Source organism: Arvicanthis niloticus, chromosome 22, assembly GCF_011762505.2.
Source record: "Arvicanthis niloticus isolate mArvNil1 chromosome 22, mArvNil1.pat.X, whole genome shotgun sequence".
In the NCBI taxonomy this organism is placed as follows: Eukaryota; Metazoa; Chordata; class Mammalia; order Rodentia; family Muridae; genus Arvicanthis; species Arvicanthis niloticus.
Window position 1 is genome coordinate 12,180,675 of NC_133429.1, and position 20,454 is coordinate 12,201,128.

The 20,454-nt window shown below is 44.6% G+C and overlaps 1 protein-coding gene across 1 annotated transcript in view; it reads right to left on the reverse strand.

Annotated features, from left to right (window-relative positions):
- Positions 1-20,147, reverse strand: part of Dram1 (DNA damage regulated autophagy modulator 1) — a 33,106-nt gene extending 12,959 nt beyond the window's left edge. Inside the window, exons 1-4 of the mRNA XM_076919905.1 lie at positions 19,475-20,147; positions 7,007-7,074; positions 2,967-3,109; positions 138-315 (exon numbers count right to left, since the gene is read on the reverse strand). Of these exons, the coding sequence (XP_076776020.1) occupies positions 138-315; positions 2,967-3,109; positions 7,007-7,074; positions 19,475-19,605 (520 nt within the window). The 5' untranslated portion in view covers positions 19,606-20,147. The remainder of the gene's footprint in view (positions 1-137; positions 316-2,966; positions 3,110-7,006; positions 7,075-19,474) is intronic.
- Between the last annotated feature and the right edge of the window lie 307 nt (positions 20,148-20,454).

Consider the following 20,454-nt stretch of genomic DNA (forward strand, 5'->3'; position numbering starts at 1 on the left):
GTCTCTGTGCCCACGGCAAAGACCCCACTTAAGCAGTCCCTAGTTTAGCTACTGCTATGGCCAGAAGTTAGAACAATCTTCCTTCTCCCTCACCGCATTTTTTTTTTTTTTTAACAACAGACCGGTGAAAAGGATACTGGGGACAACAGCTGCGCAGGAAACGGCGGAGATGGCCATCCTGACATGGCACGTGGCGAGGCTGTTCCACTGGGGACACGATTTGTAGGAGATGATCGATTGCAGGAGCGTGTACACCACACCGCAGACAAAAGCCAGAAGCGCACCACCATCGTGGACCACAGGCACAGCTAACTCCTGCAGAGAGCACAGAGATGGGCTCGTACTAACCCCAGTCATCAGCACTCACTCACTCACTCACTCACTCACTCACTCACTCACTCACTCAAGGAAGCTCTAAGGCAGTGGTTCTCAACTTTCTTAATGCTGTGACCCTCTAATACAGAGTCTTCATGTCGTAGTGACCCTCAACCATAAACACTCCAACCATAAAACCATTTTCATTGCTACTTCATAATTGTAAATTTGCCGCTGTTATGAGCTGTAATGTAAATATCTGTGTTTTCTGATGGTCTTAGGTGACGACGATGAAGGGGCTTGTTCAACCCCCAAAGGGGTCAAGACCTATAGGTTGACAATCTGCATAAGCCATTGGTTCACAGGGAGGTGGGTGGCTCCCATCCAAGAGAAAAGCCTCCAGCTGCTGATCAATGCCAGATGCAGGAGCTGCTTCCACAGTTCCCCCCACCCCACCCCACCCCATCCGGCATCCTAACTTCATGAGACCGTGAGCTTAAAGTAATTACAGCCTCCGTTTTGATCTATCATCAGTTCTGTCAAGACCATATAGAAGCTTTTCCTATAAAACTTGCCGTTAGAAGCCAAGGGGAGGCAGTTTAAATCCTGTAATCCCAGCACTCAGGAGAATGAGGCAGGAGGATCACCGTGAGTACCAGACACAATTGCAGCCACGGTCTACAATACATCGTGTTACTTTCTATAACTAGGATATCTAACATGGGCATATAGATATAGTTATACATGAAAAAGCAAGGGACTTTCTATGTCTTAAAATATTTGTGCCCCTTTAAGTACTTACAGAATTTAGGAATTCTGGATGATACAGAGAAAAATGTTTAAGATGAAAATTCTATATTTTATATGTCTTACCACAATTTAAAAATATTTTTGAACAATGAAGAGAAACAAATCTGTTTTGATGCTTGAGTGTGTGGAGTATTTGGGTGAGGTCAAAACAGAAACTCATGCATCTTCTGCTAAAGAGTCACTTTCAGGAATAATCAGAATTTTGGTACTTTCCACTTTTCTTTTATAGACATCCTGAATTTTAATACTTCATCTCCTCCCACTATGAGGACATTTCCTTCCTCTGCCTTGGCCATCTTGACACACCCTTCTGAAGCTAAATCTGAAAGCTTTGTGGGCTCCCTGAGAACGCTTACCCTACCATGATCATATTAAAAGTCTCCCGCCTCTCTCATGCGTCTCCTTCACAATGACAGACGTACTTTATCATGAACACACAGGGAAACAAGGAAGGAGCAATCAAGGGGTCAAGACCAGCCTGGGCTACAGAGTAAGATCTCTCAAAAATCACTCTCATTTTTTTTTTTTTTTAAAACAGAGCTTCGTGTAGCCCAGGCTAGCCTCAAACTCCCTCTGTAGCTGAGGACCTTGAAATTTGTATCCCCCTGATTCTACTTTCAAAATGCCATAGGCAGACTTATACCAGGCCCAGAATTTAGGGTACTGGGACTTTGTGCATGATAAGCAAACAGCCTACCAACTGAGCTGCATCTCCAGCCCCTGTCTTTTAAAGGAGGAATGGTTCTTAGGTCAGACATGAATTTTGGGTGGATGAGATGGAAATTGGCATATTCTTTGGACTCATTGTTAAGAACTTTTTGCAAGTTTCAGGGCAAAAAAATGCACAGAAAACACTAAAACCCTAAGAGGGTTAAACCTTGATTTTTTTTTTTTTTTTTTTTAGCTATAATGAACGTCTCAGTTTAAAATTATTGGTTTTAACTGTTTGTTTGTTTGTTTGTTTGTTTGTTTTTGAGACAGGGTTTCTCTGTGTAGCCCTGGCTGTCCTGGAACTCACTCTGTAGACCAGGCTGGCCTTGAACTCAGAAATCCACCTGCCTCTCTCTGCCTCCCAAGTGCTGGGATTAAAGGCGTGCGCCACCACTGCCTCAGTTTATTGTTCTTAATTGGCTTTTTTTTTCTAGTTCATCACCTTATCACTAGGCTGTGACTGTACAATCATGTTTTTTTTTTTTGTTTTGTTTTGTTTTGTTTGTTTTCTTCTGTTCTGGAATCAGCCACCCTTTTCTTTTTTCTTTATTTTTTTTGTTTTGTTTTGTTTTGTTTGTTTGTTTGTTTTTCGAGACAGGGTTTCTCTGTATAGCCCTGGCTGTCCTGGAACTCACTCTGTAGACCAGGCTGCCCTCAAACTCAGAAATCCGCCTGCCTCTGCCTCCCAAGTGCTGGGATTAAAGGTGTGCGCCACCACTACCCTGCGCATTAATAATTTTAAGGTTAAAATATGTGCTATGTTCATGCATGCGTGCATGTCTGTGTGTGTGCATGTCTGTGTGTTTGTGTGCATGCATATGTGAGTGAAAATTCCAGCCCTAGTTTGGCCAGATAGAGGGTAAAAAAAAAAATCTCTTTAAAAAAATGAAGAGGGAGCAGCACTGAGCCTGTGGCACCCTCTCAGGCATGCATTCTCATCTTGCAAATATAAACCCCTTCTCTCCCAATTCCCAAGCAAGACTTACAAACATGTTAAAAATTTACCAAATCCTAATCCATTGGCCATCTCATGGCTCTCTCGGCTCAAGCTGGTTTCTTGCCTGCCTGCTTCTCTACTTACACGTGAACTCTTCCCCCCTAAGCACCCACCCAGCACACTCAGGCCGTACCTGGAAGTTGGCTACGATGCCCATTCCAATGCATCCCACCAATCCGAGCACCAGCGACACCAAGTTAAAAACAGGAGTGCCGAAGTAGCAGGTCTCATTCTGTTTCTCCACTATCTTATATCTTGTATACATCGTAGCTGCGCCTGAAAAAAAGAAGTGTGGTCTGATTACTTCTTCTTTTAATGAAACACAAGAGTTTCTTGATCATGGCTGGAAGAGTAGCATGAGGGTTTGATTCCCAGCACAGGGGGGGAAAACATCCTGATTGCGATACATTTTGTTCTTCCCATTATTCTCTGCCCCACGAAGCAGACACACACACACACACACACACACACACACACACACACACACACACACATTCTTGGCTATTTTCATGTAAAGGGTCATTTATGACTCCACTCCATTCCACGCTACGACTTGCTTTTCTCACTTAACAGTGTACCGTGAAGATCCCTCCCAGTTACTGTGAAATCAATCTCCACTGTGATTTTTGGGAGGTTTCTCTACGGTTTGTGAGGTCTTATCTCTATCTCACCCCTCTCTTTATAGACTGATTTCTACTTTGCTCCCTGGGTTGTCCAACCATAAACAGTACTCGATTAGCAGCCCTGATTTGTAGGTTTGGGGCACGCTTTCAGAATAGTAGCCTAAGGTTTAAAAAAAAAGGGGGGGCGTGATCAAAATGCTGAGATCATTCTCTCTGAGTCAGCCGAGGTGGGAGAATAACCATATGCATGCGTTTGTCAATAACCAGCCCTCTAAGGAGTGAGTGAGAACTGGAATCTTTAACTGGCATTTTCCCCAATGAGACTTAACAATTTAAGTCTTCTAAAAACTGCCTTTCGTCTATTTGCATGTCTTCTGAGATGTGCAAGGTGGCCGTACTGCTCTCAGTTTCCCCCTTGGGTTTAAACTGTAAGGGCTTTGACACATTCTACACACCAGAATATGGCCTACTGGAAATATTACAAATTTTCTTCTGGTCTGCCTTTAAAATGTTCAGCACACATGTCCCTCGTTACGATAAGGTGGACTTTCTATGTATTGACACAGTTAAGGCCATACTGGGCCTTATCTCAAAATTTTTAAAAAGTAAAGACCTTAAGTAAATAAAAAGGAAGTTAGCGAGTTGCAGTGGCACATGGCTATATTCCCAGCCTTTAGAAGACTCAGGAGGGAAAACTGCGCGTCCAACCATTGATTGTAGCAAAACAATTACTTGCAGCTCTAAGTCTGGTTCCAAAGATGCATAAACCTGCGCCTAGAATGCCCTGTATTTCTTTTTCCCTCCCTTTCTTTCTTCTTTCTTTCTTTCTTTCTTTCTTTCTTTCTTTCTTTCTTTCTTTCTTTTTTGGTTTTTCAAGACAGGATTTCTCTGTGTAGCCCTGGTTGTCTTGGAACTCACTCTGTAGACCAGGCTGGCTTCGAACTCGGAAATCCACCTGCCTCTTCCTCCCAAATACTGGGATTAAAGGCAAGCGCCACCACTGCCCAGCTCTCCCTCCCTTTTCTTACCTCCAAACCCAAATGGAAGCACCTAAGAGTGGGTGAGCAAGAGAAACATTCTATCACGTTACACAAACCAACTTCTAAAGCTGCTCCCTCCCTCAGGTTCTCCTGGCTTACTCTACAACCTAGAGAGGGAGTGAGTGTTGATTACAAAGTAGGCCCTGATGGTTCAACAGGAATAAAGGAAGGACTGAGCCCCACATCTCACACCTGTATCCTCAGATCCTCTGGTAGAAGACTGAGTTTTGAATCAATGGCAAAGCAAATGGAGTCGGTGTGTATTATATTAATTGACTGGTGGTGGAATTGCATCCTGTCGACTGCTTCTGCGGTGTGTCTGAGTTACTGAAAACAAACAATCATACCCGAGACAGACACAAGCTAGCTGGTTTTACCGTTTTCCATTTCTCTTAACAGATCAGCCGTTCTCAATATATCAGCATCCAAATTCTCTAAACTGGATTGGTTTGGTTTGGTTTGGTTTTAATTTACGGTACTGAGGATCAAACCTTGCTCACATGCCAAGCTGTACCACTGAGCTACACCCTGGCTCCAAGTGCATAGTTGCATCTTGTATTCCCCAAGTAGATCTGAAGGATAGCTCAGGGTCCCGCTTCTGACCCCAGATGAGTCCACGAAAGCTGTCCTCAGAACACATTTTCAGAACCTGCCTTCTGCGCTGGATTACACAAGTACCTTGGCTAGAAATAGTTCTTTAAAAACTAAATTGCACTGAAAATCTATTTCAGGGATAGAGAAGGTGGCTCAGTGGTTAAGAATGCCCGTTGCAGGTCAAAGGTTTTGTGGCTGAGGTGGTGTCCCGATCCCAACACCCAAAGCCTAGCCTGGCTACAGAAGATCCGATCCCAACACCCAAAGCCTTGCCTGGCTACAGAAGACCCGATCCCAACACCCAAAGCCTTGCCTGGCTACAGAAGACGTCCGGTTCGGGCTCCGTATTGTCCAGCACTAGGAGTCCTCACTAGAGTCATAGATTCCTCATAGATTCAGGGAAATTTCCACTGCACTCACTAGGTTCTCCCATAGTCCCCCAAATGCCCCCCATTATAGTCATCTCTCCCCATACTCTATCCCATCCCCACGTGTCCCCATCTCTACCGGTCCCCAGTCCACCCACAAAATCTGTTCTATTTCCCCTTTCTAGGGAAATCCATGCATCCCCTGACCCCTTGCCAGAGCTCTCCTTACCACTTACCTTCCTTGGGTCTATGGACTGTAGCGTGATTATCCTTTATATAACAGCTAATATCCATTTATTTTGGTTTTTTGGTTTGTTTGATTTGTTTTTCAAGACAGGGTTTCTCTGTGTAGCCCTGGCTGTCCTGGAACTCACTCTGTAGACCAGGCTGGCCTCAAACTCAAAAATCTGCCTGCCTCTGCCTCCCAAGTGCTGGGATTAAAGGTGGCTCTAATATCCATTTGTAAGTGAGTACAAAGCATATTTGTCTTTCTGGGTCTGGGTTACCTGACTCAGAATGGTTTTTTTTTTGTTTTTTTTTTTGTTTTTTTTTTTCTATTCCATTCATTTGCCTGCGAATTTCCTGATGTCATTTTTTTTTTTTGATAGCTAAAAAAATACTCCATTACATAAACGTACCGCATATTCCCTATCCATTCTCCAGTTGAGGGGCAACTAGGTTGTTTACAGTTTCTGGCTATCAATCTTGTTATGCCTTGCTCAGTTGATATCCCTGGGTGCCTGCTCTTTTTCTGAAAAGAAACTAAGGAGCAGTGGATCTGGGGGAGAGGGAAGGTTGGAATGGTGACTGGGAGGACTGGAGGGAGGAAAAACTGTGGTCAGGATGTTTTATTGTATGAGAGAATTTTTCTATCAAATGCTTGTTGCTCTATCATGAGGACCAGAGTTCAGATCCCAGCACCCACACTGAGTGACTCACAAGGGATTATAACTCTAATGGGTCTGACTTCCTCTTCTAGCCCCTGAAGGCACTGACACATGCTTGTTTGCATAGACACACAAGTAGTAAAAAAATATAACATATGCACATTGGTGCATACACACACATACACAAATAATACAAATAAATCTTTTTGTTTTGGGGGGTTTTGTATGTTCATTTTATGCTTTTTGGTTTTGGTTAGCTTGGTTTGGTTTATTTTCCCTTCCTTCCTTCCTTCCTTCCTTCCTTCCTTCCTTCCTTCCTTCCTTCCTTCCTTCCTTCCTGAGGGTGGGTTTCTCTGTACTCTGGCTGTCCCAGAACTCACTCTGTAGACTAGGCTGGCTTTGAACTCAGAGATCTGCCTGTCTCTGCCTCCTGAGTGACAGGATTAAAGGTGTGCACCACCACCACCTGGCATAAAAATAAACATTAGCTAGAATAAAAATTCTAACTCCACTTCAGAAATTTGTGGTTTAAAGGTACCTCTTAAAATTCTGCCTCAGATTACCAGGTAAGCATACTTCTATAATGAAACTATACGTAAGTTTGTTATTAAATAAATAAAACAAAAAAAAATCTTAGCATATCGTGCAAAATTCTACTTACCAAGAAATGCAGAGAAGTTTATCATGAATCCAAAAATACCACTCTCTGGAGGAGTTGTTCCCGTGTCACTGAGAAAGAAAGAAAAGAAAATATTTGAATTATTTCAAAAGGAATCTCAATTCCAACCCCTGGGCAGATAATTAGTTCATTTTATAATAATCTTTCAAGGTGTTCAGACACTGAGTTGCAAAGGTCCGACCTGAATTTATCCTAAAGAATTTTTGTCTGGGTTCTAGAAAAGCCTAGAAAATTCTTTTCTGCCACAAAAAGATTACAGAGTTAGGGAGCTAAACCTGTCAGGGAAGTGCTTGTTGGACAAGCATGAGGCCATGAGTTCATTCCTCAGCATCCATGTAAAACACCCAAGTGCAGTACTTCACATTCGTAATCCTAAGGGACTCACTGGCTCTCCAGTCAGCCTGGCTGAATCAGCAAGAAACTGTATGGTCTGAATGAAATTGGCCCCCATAGGCCCATAGGGAGTGGCCCTATTGGGAGGTGTGGACTTGTTGAAGTGATGTGGCCTTGTTAGAGGAAGTCTGTCACTATAGGGGTGGGCTTTGAGGTCTTCGTAGCTGCAGCTATGGCCAGCAACAGTCTCCTTCTGCTGCCTGCAGGTCACCATGCTTCTCCATGTATGCCTGTTTCCCACCATGATGATAATGCCATGATGATAATGGACTGAACTTCTGAAACTGTAAGCCAGCCCCAAGTAAATGTTTGCCTTTATATTTATTTATTTATTTATTTATTTATTTATTTATTTATTTATTGGTTTTTCGAGACAGGGTTTCTCTGTGTAGCCCTGGCTGTCCTGGAACTCACTCTGTAGACCAGGCTGGCCTCGAACTCAGAAATCCACCTGCCTCTGCCTCCCAAGTGCTGGGATTAAAGGCGTGCGCCACCACTGCCCAGCAATGTTTGCCTTTATAAGAGCTGCCTTTCCACGGTGTCTCTTCACAGTAATAAAACCCTACTAACTAAGACAGAGATCTGGTCTTGAAAAACAGACGTATGTGTACATACAAGCCTCCACACCTACACCTACCCATATGCATGCGTTCACACATACGTGAGGACACTCTCTACTCACCAATACAAGCTAGAAGACGCTTAAAATAAACAGCATGACTGTTTCTCAAACCCCATGTGATAAGCTCCATGGATGTTGCTTCTCAATGAAGAACTGAATGTGACTATTTTGAAAATCAAAGTAACTGGAAAATAAGCTTGAAAAATCCCAAGATTGAGACAATTAGCGCACATAGAGGCCCCACTTTAATCTTTAATGACTGGATGTATGCACAATACAGTAACAAAAACTAAGCGATACTATGGATCCCTACTAAGTCCACCTCCACAAGGAAAATCATAACTGTCCTCAAGTGCAAGCAGCCTTTAAGCCATGAGTCAAACACACCTGCTAGTCTGATCAATTACCTTAAAAGAGATTCCCATAGGAAAAAAAAAAAAAATAAAGCTTAGGTGCAGTCTTCCAGTTCCTGATGTGACTCAGAAAGTAGAGATGAAGCCCTGGGAGCACGGCTCAGTATCAAAGTGCCCAGTGTGCCCAGGCACCCAGTTCCAGTCAGAGAAAGTGTTTGGCCCTCTTAGATTTCCTTTTCACTGGTATCAGGTTACAATCGGGCAAGCTGCTCACAGGCTAGCTAGCTACCTTCCCAGTTTAAAACTGATGGGACAATGGTGCTCCAACGTGAAGCAACTTGTACTGGTTCGGGGTACTTCCACTTTTTAAAATAGCTCTGAAATGTATATGTTGAAAAAGGCTAGCGTTGAAAAGGCACACTTCCCAGCATGTGGAAAATTCCACCAGAAGCCTGTCCAACAGAGAAAGCAGGAACCTCTTGAGTTTTGAGGACAGTGAACTTTTTTAAAGAGAAGGCAAAGAGGCTCGGCTGTTAACAAGCACCTCGACTCCCTGATGTTTCCACTGTGGTGTCTGAGCCTGATTAGGAGGAAATACCCCCTCTTGCCCAGCTTCCTACACTGAAGGAGGGCTGGAGAAGGTTGTCCTTGTGCAGGGTGTCCTTTTGAGCCCAGGGCTAAGAGGGCCAGAGGGAAGGGATGAGAACCAGAAACAGAACAAAGGCAGAGAAAGCCTGAGCCCTTGGGCTGCACTTTTGCCAGATGATTAAGTCTGTGAAGAACATCAAGCCTTCTGGCCTCCACCTTAGGATGTAGAAAAGTAACCGCCAGAGAGGCGGAGCACAGCGCTTGGCAACCATCTACCACCTCAGACAGACTCCTGGCAGGGACAGGAGCTAGGGCACCTAAGCGTGTGTTTGGAAAGGGAAGGAAATGACATAATGGGTTGGTATTCAACAAAGTATGTGGTCGGGGTGTAAAGACATTCTGAAAGGTCACAAGAAAACAACTACGACAACGTCACTGTTGGTAATTTTGCCTTCATGAGCCTAGTTGAATGTGTATGGGGGTGTCTTCTGTAAACGCCATTCTATTCAGGAAGAAATCATGTATTTGAGAAGTTTCACGTGTTCAAGTCACAGAGGAATCAATACCCCAATGTCCTTGATCTCAAGGCTGCCATTGGCAGTCAAGCAAAGCCATCAGAATGAATGGGCGAAGAGGAAACAGTGGTGTGCAGACAAATGCTGAACAGCCAGCCTGGAGCTTGATTTGCTAGCACCTGCCAAGTCCTTGGGGCAAATGTATTCGACGTGTGAGACAAAGACTGTCAAAGTTCAAGACACTGGACGTGGAGTTGGATAGAGAAAAAAACCCATGGATGGCTTTCAGGAGTGATGCCTGCTGGCCTCAGCACGGCCATGGGTATGAGAAGGGACCCCTGTGCCTTTGGTGTGTACCAGGAAGAGATTAAGTAGGTGAGAGCTCTAAACTTCTCAAGAATTAAATTGTAAAGCCTCTTTGACAAGCAATGGCATGCATGCTCTATTCGATCTCTCTCCAGAATTCTGAATACATAGCAGCTCTCATCAATGCATTAGCCTGTACCCAGTTGGCTCATATCCCCCATCTTTTCATCATTGTAGGTAGTTGTCAACAGCACAACTTAAAAAAAAAAAAAGAACTTTGCCGTGACTCTACGACTCTACAAATAGCCTTATGATTTATTCACTTATCAATAAAACATACTCAAAACAATCAGAATACATCAACAAAAAGTGAGTGTGCTGTTGTTCACTCTATTTTCCCAGCAGATGAGGGGCTGAGGCAAGGATTACCTCAAATTCAAGGCCAGCTTAGGCTTAAGGTGATAGATAGATAGATAGATAGATAGATAGATAGATAGATAGATGGATGGATGGATGGATGGATGGATGGATGGATGGATGGATGGACGGACGGACGGACGGACGGACGGACAGACAGACAGACAGACAGACAGAGGAGGAGAGAGACTGGAATTCCACACTAGGTGGAACTTGAGCATAAAGAACTCAAACCCCACCCACACAATGAAGCACTTCCTCGAACAAGGCCACACCTCTTCCAGTAAGGCCACACTCTTAATAGTGCCATTCCCTGTGGCCAAGCATTCAAACACATGAATCTATGGGGGCTAAACCTATTCAAACCACCACCACACATATTCCATAACTGAACTTGTCACTTTGTATGCTATCTTTAAAATAATAATAGTAATAAATAATAAGCAATAGTATTGATTGTACATTATCATTAGTAAAAGTGAAAGGATTATTCTTATTATCAATAAAAACTGTCTTCATGCTGGGTGTGTTATGCATGCCCTTAATCCCATTGCTCAGGAGGCAGAGGCAGGCAGATCTTTGTGAGTTCGAGGCCAACCTGATCCACATATTGGTTTCCATGCCAGCCAGGGCTATATAGTGATACCCTGTCTTTAAAAAAGAAAAGAAAAAAAGAGAAGAAAAGAACTCTTCATAAGTCTGTCAGGTCTCTGATATTACATATTATACGGTAAGTGAATGTTGAGTAACACCTTCCTCCTGATGTGCAAGGGGCAGTCAAGAAAACTTACCATGAGCTTTGTTTATTTTCCTGTTTAAGCTCAAACCTAATGATGCCATCACACAAGGTCAGAGGGCAAGCAGCTGGCCATCCATAGCTATCGACATATGTACTGAATCCGGGGATTCAACCAAGCAAGAATCCAAAACACATTTTGAGTCGCATGTGTACTGAATCCACTTGTCGTTATTGTCATTATCCCCTAAACAACACTGTTCACCGGCTTTTTTCACAGTGTATACTTTGTATCCTAAGTAATGTAGAGATGACTTAAAGTATACAAGGATGCTGTATGTGTGTGTGTGTGTGTATGTGGAGGGGGGTGTTTAGGTAAACCCTAACGCACTGAGGAGCCACTGACATCAGTATCCTCAGAGTATTGTATCCCTAGGCTGTCTAGGAACCAGTCCTTCACAGATACCGAGGGGCGTATTTGGGTGACATAGGTATATCTGGGTGCCTGATTCAAGAAACTGGGAACATGAGAAGACAAACCAGTTGCTTTCCAAGCTAGCTGAGATCCGTCCATCTTGCTCCCAAGCACATCCTTCTTTCATCACATGGCTTCCCAGAGTGCTTGGCCCTGCCCTGGCCACACCCACTTCACTCTTCTCTTCTTCTTCTTCTTCTTCTTCTTCTTCTTCTTCTTCTTCTTCTTCTTCTTCTTCTTCTTCTTCTTCTTCTTCTTCTTCTTCCCCTTCCCCTTCTTCTCCTTCTTCTTCCTCCTCTTCCTCTTCTTCTCCTCCTTCTCCTCCTCTCCTCCCCCTCCTTTTCTTCCTCCTTCTCCTCCTCCTCTTCTTCTTTAAAGATTTATTTATTTATTTATATGATCACACTGTAGCTGTCTTCAAACACATCAGGAGAGGGCATCTGACCCCATTACAGATGGTTGTGAGCCACCATGTGGTTGCTAGGTTGAACTCAGGACCTCTGGAAGAACAATGTGTCAGTGCCCTTAACCACTGAGCCACCTCTCCAGCCCTTCACTGGTCTTCTTAAAGATGTATCCAATCTGGCTGAGAAAGAAGTAATGTTTCATTTGCACATGGTTTAGAAGCTGTTGAGCCATCATACGCCCAGTAATTTCAAAACAAGAGGTATCTGGGAAATCAATTACGACCACATTTCCTGTGTTTACATTTATATAAGTTAAGCCAACTTTACATATGTCCAAGAATGTTGGGAGCCGACTCCTAGCTGAAAGCAGCTATCATCTTCGCAGCCATTTTGAGCCATATACCCTGACAAGAGATTTGTTTTCAACAGCCTACAACAGCTAAGCACACTCTGATAAACATCTTGTTTTTCCCACACATCTTGTTTTGTTGTTTAGTGCCCCCAGCTGCAAGGCGCACAAGGTATCCATGCCTACAAGGCACGTGGCAAAGCATATAAATACCTCGGATTTCCCTTCAATAAACAAGACTTGAGACTTGATCAGAACCTCTGTCTTATCTCCATTCTTCGAGTCTTTTCCCCTCCATCCCCACTCTCTCTCTCTTGCTAGACCCTGACCCATGGACTGGAGCAGCAGCTCGGGCTGGGACACAAGAAATTTGAGGAACATTCTCCAAACTAAATTTTTGCTAAGGCAGTGAATAATCACTTAACGCTAGAACAGTACAAAAAACACATGCCTGATGGTACATGACTTTCCCAAGCATGGACAAATGACATTCTTTATCACCAGATACATGTGATTCCCATCTAAAGCCAGGGGTTATGGCTTAGTGGGGGATGTAGACCCTGAGCACAAGGTAAAACATTGTCTTCAGACTGAGGCTTATCAGCCTAAGGTCAGGTTCAGTGAGAGACCAAGAATAAGACCTCTGGGTACATAACACCGCTATTCACTTGAATATGCACCATATATGATAAATAATTAATAAATATAAAAAATAAAGGCATTGGAGGAATGGCTAAGTGTGACAGCATGTGCCTGTAAATTCTGACACTGAGGCACGCAAAAGCAGGAGGATCACGAGTTTGAGGCCAGCCTAGGGAATTCTGTTCCTTCCAAAAAGCGGCAAAACTCCTGCCTATTCCAGGATTGGGTTAGCTGTTAACGTTCAACCTTTAATCTCAACTTGAAAACAGGAGAGCTATATTCTAAAGACCTCTTGACATTTCAGTCTATCAAGGACCCATTAAAGAGTTATCGTAAGCCAAACGCCTCAACAATGGCTCCAGAAGAGCCTGCAAAACCCTGACTGCGAGCACACAAGGCTACTTGCTGGGCAATAGGGAAATGCTTAAGGAAACATAACATAGGCCAGTGGGGAAGAGTTCTAACTGTGTCCATTGAAATTAGATAGTTTTAGATAGTTCTAGATGTTCAGCCTGTCTTCCCACTTATACAGTTTCGGACAAGTCACTTTTTAAAGAATTTTCTTTTCTTTTCTTTTCTTTTCTCTCTTTCTTTCTTTCTGTTTTTTTTTTTTTTTTTCCTTTAAGTAACAATACTAACTACTTTGTGTTGGGTTTGGGTTTTTTGCTTTTATTTTAAAGTTGTGTCTCATTCTATAACCCTGGCTCAACTGGATTTCACTATGTAGACTAGGCTGGCCTTGAATTTATAGTAATCCACCTCGACCTGCCTCTCAAATGCTGAGATAACAAGTACAAGCCACCATAATTAAAGTCTTCCTTAAGACAGGCTCTTGCTATGTAGCCCAGGCTGGCCTCAGATTCACAGAGGTCCATCTGCCCATGCCTCCCCAGTGCTTCGATTAAAAGGCATTAAGCTACATATCCTGTCATAATTTTGATTTTGAAATTAAAAATCAGAACAAACTTTTTATATCACTTACTCTACAACTCTGCTTCCAACTTTAAAGTGTCTGAATTCTATAGGTAGCCCCGTTTTCTGCCACTTGTTGACTGAGCAGAAATTATGGTCATGAGGAACAACATAGGTGGTTAAATGCTGCATAGTCTGCTTAGTAAAACCAGACTCCTCATAAAAGGCCAGTCCGGGACCTAGACCCAACAAAACTGTAAGAGTGTAGGACCACATGCCAGATACGAGCACACTTCCAAGGAAGGTTCAAGGGGGGTAGCCTAGATATTATGGATGGAAGCCATAGAGATAAACTGATGCCAGAGAGCCCAGAGGAGGAAAGAGACACTCCAAATTAAACATGGTTGGTTATGCTTGAGAATGTGGGTGTGGCCTAATCCCGTGAGGCTGGCTTTTATTTATTCTTGGTTTGGATGCCCTTGCATTAACGGGCTCACAATGAACACAGAAAATACGTGATATTACTCCAACCTCTACATGTAGCTGGCGTCTGAATCCATGTTTTTAATTTAAGAGTAGGGTAGAAGGCCAATTTGTTTAAAATATTGAAAACATGCGGAAAAATAAGCTGGGAACATTCTTATAATGTCTTACTGACCTCAGTGGCCTGCTGACAAACATTTTTATTAGTCTCTTTATTTGAGGGGCTGGTGATTAATCTAGGACCTGGTGCATGCTAAACATTTCTCTTCTCGTCTCTTCTCTTCTCTTCTCTTCTCTTCTCTTCTCTTCTCTTCTCTTCTCTTCTCTTCTCTTCTCTTCTCTTCTCTACTTGAGACAATGTCTTAGTATGTTGTCCTGCCTGTCCTGCAGCTTGCTATGTAAGCCAGGCTGGTTTTGAACTCACATGCTGAAGTCTTTCTATCTATCTTAAGTTCCCCCTCAGACCTGAAGCAGTACTCTTGCCTCTCTGCCTCTTGAGTGCTGAGATTAAGTACCACACTAGCACACCCAGTTTCTGATTAATCTTTAGGCAAGCTGATACAAGTGTGTATTGTTTCTCTCCTTTGTCTCTAACTAAAAATAGCAAGCTTTGTTCTGCATCTTGCTTTTCGCCCATGTAATAATGTATCCTGGAGATTTAAACACCACAGGCATACAGTACTTCAAAGAGAAGATAGGAAAGCAACTCTTGCTGGAAGCACTACATTCTCTGCCTAATCTGTTTATTTAGCAAGTTCTTTGTTATGGCTACTTAGACCTTTTCCAAGCTTCCAGAAAACAATACTGTAGCTCAATGGGAGAGACCTTGCCACACACTCTGAGCTTGAGATTGCTTCTACCACAAACAGCACATAATAAAATGAGTGAGTGGAAACACTGTAACACTGTGTGCTTCCTTACAGGGATGCATTTCTTTCAGACAGGCAGGCAAACCTATAGGATACTTGTCAAAAAAAAAAAAAAACAAAAAAAAAAAAACAAAAAAAAAAAAAACCAAAACCCTGTTACACACAGGATGTGTTTCTCATTTTCATTTTCTTTTCTTCTTCTTCTTCTTCTTCTTCTTCTTCTTCTTCTTCTTCTTCTTCTTCTTCTTCTTCTTCTTCTTCTTCTTCTTCTTCTTCTTCTTCTCCTCCTCCTCCTCCTCCTCCTCCTCCTCCTCCTCCTCCTCCTCCTCCTCTTCCTCCTCCTCCTCCTCCTTCTTTTTTTTTTTTTTACACTGAAGTCCTTCCATAAAATTTAAAATAAGGGGCTGGAGAGAAAGTTCTGTGGTTAGACACACTGTCTGCTCTTCCAGAGGACCCAGGACCCAGGTTTGATTCTCAGCACCTGTATGGCTGCTGACAATCACCATCACTTCAGTCCCAGGGGATCCGACACTCCTTCTAGTCTCCCGGAGCATCAGGCACACACAGGGTGCACAGACATACATACATGCAGGCAAAACACCCATTCATATAAAAAAAAAACCATTTAAAAATTTTAAATCAATTTACCTTCCCAGGAAAAGGTCTGTGTTCACCCATCTCCATTTCCCCACCCCACCCTCACCCCCCACACACACACACACACCAAACCTCACCAAAAGTATTATCAAATAAAAGACAGCATCAGTGAATTCCAACCGGAATCATTTCTATGCGTGAATTTGAGTATCTTTCCATGTCTCAGAATCATCTGACCATTTATGCAACACATTTAAGAATAGCAAGGCCTATTATCTAAGCACTTGAGAGGGGGAAGCAGGAAGACCAAAAGTTCAAGGTAATTCTGGCTTCTTATCAAGTTTGAGACTGCTTGAGACTTGATGTCAAAAGACAAACAAAACAACAACAACAACAAAAAAATAGTGTCACAAATCGAAGTTATCTGATAAGGAAGCTAGACTTTAAGGTCATCCTAGGTAGTGGTTTTCCTCTTATTTCATAAATGTGCTAAAAATATCAGACCACCACAATTGCCAAACAGGGAAGGGAACTCCCATTGAGGAACTAAGTATCCCCAACCAAGCACCCAATTGACTGGGCTTATCTTACAGAGACCCACCATGACCTTGGATAAATAGATAGGGGTGGGGTATTTGGTTTTTTTACACATTATTCCTGTGGAGCTGTGAACCAAATTCGGGGCCTAGAAGATACTAGGTGGACACTTACCACTGGGCTCCACCCCAGTTCCCAAGCTCTCAAGGGTCTTATATTTCTGATTGATTAGAAGGCCATGTGTAGAACGGTGAATAAAAGACGAGGAATAACACATGTGGTTGGCCTCTGACGCCTTCAAGCAGTTGGACCAGCCATTGTCTCGTGGGAGCTGAGGAAATACCTTGGAGATCCACAGGCTAGTGAACCACACTGAACTGAGCACACTAAAACTGTAAGTACATGGCCTCAAAGATGGGTCAGTGGGCAAAAGAACTTGCTGCCAAGCCTGATAACCAGAGTTTAAGCCCTGGAAACCACATTAAGTAGAGAGCCAAGTTCAATAAATTGTCCTCTGGTCTCCACTTGTATGCCATGGACACACACACACACACACACACACACACACACACACTCACACACACACACACACACATATTGGTTATAGGAGTTCAAAGTGGTAGAATGCAATTTTAAATCTTGAGCTATCTTTCCAGGCATTATTAGGACTGGCTTTGCTAATCTGATGTTTATTTGTTTTGGGTTTGTTGTTGTTGTTTGTTTTGTTTTTGTTTTTTGTTGTTGTTGTTTTTGAGGGTCTGTTTTGTTTTGTTTTGTTTTGTTTTGAGACAGGGTTTCTCTGTACAGTCCTGGCTGTCCTGGAACTCACTCTGTAGACCAGGCTGGCCTCAAACTCAGAAATCCGCCTGCCTCTGCCTCCCAAGTGCTGGGATTAAAAGCGTGTGCCACCACTGCCCAGCAAGATGATGTTTAAAAAAAGGAAATAATCTGGAGATAGCTAGCCAAGAGATGTGGCGTGTCTACAACATTGGAAGAAGGCCAATAGGCATTGCCCAGTGGCAGAACACTTGCTGTGCACCACAGGCTCGATCCCCAGCACCAGAAGCAACAACAAAAGCAAAGAAAGCTCCAGGATTTGGAGCCAATGTTTTTTAATCCCATCTACTTGGGTGCCTGAGTCAGGAGGATGGAGACACCAGCGTGGGCTACAGGGGGGATGCCCAGTTTCAAAAAGGAAAAAAGGTGAGAAGAGGGGGAGACATGGCTAGATGTGGTGACCCAAGTCTGGAATCCCACCGATCAGGAAGCTAAGGCTGGAGGAATGTCACACGTCTGAGGCTAGTCTGGGCTACATAGCAAGACCCTGCCTCACAAAAACAAACAGACTCCAGACAAACATAGAAAGGAATATCAGTGTGAGAGAGAAAGTAGAAAGAGGAAGGAGAGAAGAGAGGAGTGGAAAAGAAGGAAGGGAGGGGAGAGGAAGATTCAGAAGATTCAGAGATAGTAAATAGAGGACTTTTTTTTTTTTCCTTTTTAAACAGGGCCTGTCTTTATAGCCCTGTGTGTCCTGGAACTCACTTTGTACACATCAGGCTGTACTCAGAGATCAGTCTGCAGAGGGCTTTTGTAACTTTTATTCTTTGTCTTGCTCTTCTGCTGTGCTGGGAATTAAGCTCAGAGTTTTGTACATGCTAGGCAAGCGGCCTATACACAGATATAGCCCTGGCTGTCCTGGAACTCACTGTGTAGACCAAGTTAGCCTTGAACTCAAAGAAATCCTGCCTCTGTCTCTGCCTCTGCCTCTGCCTCCCAAGTGCTGGAATTGAAGGTGTGTGTGACCTTTCCTGCCTTAGTTCTTGATGTCTGCTTCTAAATGTCTAGCTCTTGCCTGTATCTGGCCATATATCAATGGTTTAGAGACAGTCCAGTGCCTGTCTCTGCTGCTAGAAAGGTAGTAAAAAAAAAAATCCCAAATTCCCAGCCACACTTGGGCAATCACCTTAGTTTTGGATTATAGCTCCTACCAATGTGGGGTCCATCCTGTGCCTTGAGTCCCATAATTCAGCACTCCTTAAAGCCTTCCTTGTTAATTTCTAAGCCCCTTCTGTGGAGTGCCTGTGATTTCAGTATGTCACAAGTATGTCACTCATTCTCCACTCTGGTTATCTCCCACAGATAACCAGATTCACTTTAAGGAAATGTCACTCACAACCACATCAGACACAATGGCTCCAGCCTTGCCTCTGACAGCCTGGCCGATCCATATCACATATTAGCCGGGAGTGAACTTCAGATCTAGGAAAAACATAGCTATTACTTCCGCAGGAGGGTAGCAAGGACAGGAGCTCATTTCTATACATGAGTGGATCTTGATTCATTAATGAGAGAAGGGACACAGATGCTGGTACCCAGGACTGAGATGTGCTCTGAGGAACCATTCTAAGGGTTTTTCAGGGACACAAGACCAACTACTAAAGTCTTCCTCAACGGACTCTTTAGTCTACCCTGTCACTAAATACAGAGACATTAAGGAAGATCAAGCTGTTGTCCCAGCTGTGGATAAAGCGACCCCCAGAAAAGATGGACACAAAGTAGGAAACAAAGTAATAAACCAGCCAAGAAACATCACAGGTGTTGACATCTTGAGGGCCCTGACTTTAGAGGCACCAGGTCCAGAGGAGTCTGAGGCAGGTCCATCCTAAACGTGCTGCCATTGGCACAAGGGGACCAGGATGTGAACTCTGTAGCTTTCACACCAATGACCTACCGGTGCATCTCCACCAATCTAAACCTCCACTTTCTTTCACGGAAAGAAACTTAGCTGTTGTGGTGAAGATTTTTAAATTTCAACACAAGGGAAGCAGAGGAAGGTGGACTGGTGAGATCCAGTCTCAGAGACAGAGAGGGGAAGGGGAGGGAGGGGAGGAGCCAGGAGTGGTTGGAAAGAGAAATGGGTGAGCAGTTCGGCACATGCCTGGATCTACTTATAATAAGTGGTATCCTAAGAACTCTCCTTGTCTGAGTGTCGCCAAAGAAGGCCCTTCCCAAGATTCTGTCCCATACCCCAGGTCGAAAGGTGCCACCATCTGTCTAGCCGCCCTCATGATGATGCTCTAAGCACTGTTTCTCCTTAGAGGCAGAACCCACACGTGCTTCCTGCCTCTCTAAACACGTCCTGGAACGTCAGAAACTATCTTGTCACACCTTTCCACTACCTCAAGAACTTCCACTACCCATGCCTGGCCTGGATGCCTTCCCTCCCTCTCAGCTCCCCTGGTCCCTCACCTGATATAGGGGAGAAGGGGGTTCACATGCCCAGAGAGCACCGCGACCACATAGGAGATGATGAAGGCTGCGGACGACCAAGTCACCAGGAGGAAGGGGACGAAAGCCATTCCCCTGAGGAAGCACAGCATCGCGGTGAGAGGGCGGGCGCTGAGCTCGTCGGACCACGAAGCCGGCTTGCTGCGGGCTGCCTGGAGGCGGTGGCCAAGACACAGACAGCTAACGCGCGGCGGGACCGAGGCTCCGCGACTGCCGGGGCAGGCCCAGCCCCGGAGGGAGGGAAGCGCTCAGAGGCGAGAGGGCGGAGGGCGGACGGGCAGCCGGGTGGGTGGGGCGCGGGCGGTCCAGGCTTGTTGCGAAACCAGTGAAGTCACAAAGCGGCAGCCTGGTCCCGCGGAGCTAGAGCGCGCGGCCACCTCCCCGCCCACGCCACGCCACGCAGGACCGCTTGGCTTCCTTTCGCTTTTGCTTGGGACAGCGATAGGTGGGTGCGGCGGGAGACGCGGGACCCGGCGGGGCTGGTCAGCTCTTGGGCAAGTCTGGCTAAGTTGGCTGGACTCCCAGCTCCGCCTGCCCTTGGGGGTTTTCCCTCTGAGCCTCTGTCTCCACCACCCACTGAGCTTCCCTCAAGCGTCTGGCCACCGGTGATGCCCACCCCATCAGGTCGCGATGTGGATGCAGGCGTTCAGGCAGAGGGGCTCAGTGATGCTTGGGCCACTGGGCATGGACGTCACACACACACCTGTGTGATAAGCACAGGGAAAGCCAAAACACATAGTAGCCAGGCCTGATAGCGTAGGTATGTCAACCTGGCTGCCTGGCTACTAAGGAGGATCACAAGTTCAAGGCCTGACTGGGCAGCTTAGTGAGCCAGCCTCTAAACGGCTGAGAATGTAACTCAATGGTAAAGCACTTGCCTAGAGTGGACAAAGAATCTCATTCAAGCAAGTGACAGAAAGGGTTGGACCCAGCCCTGGCCC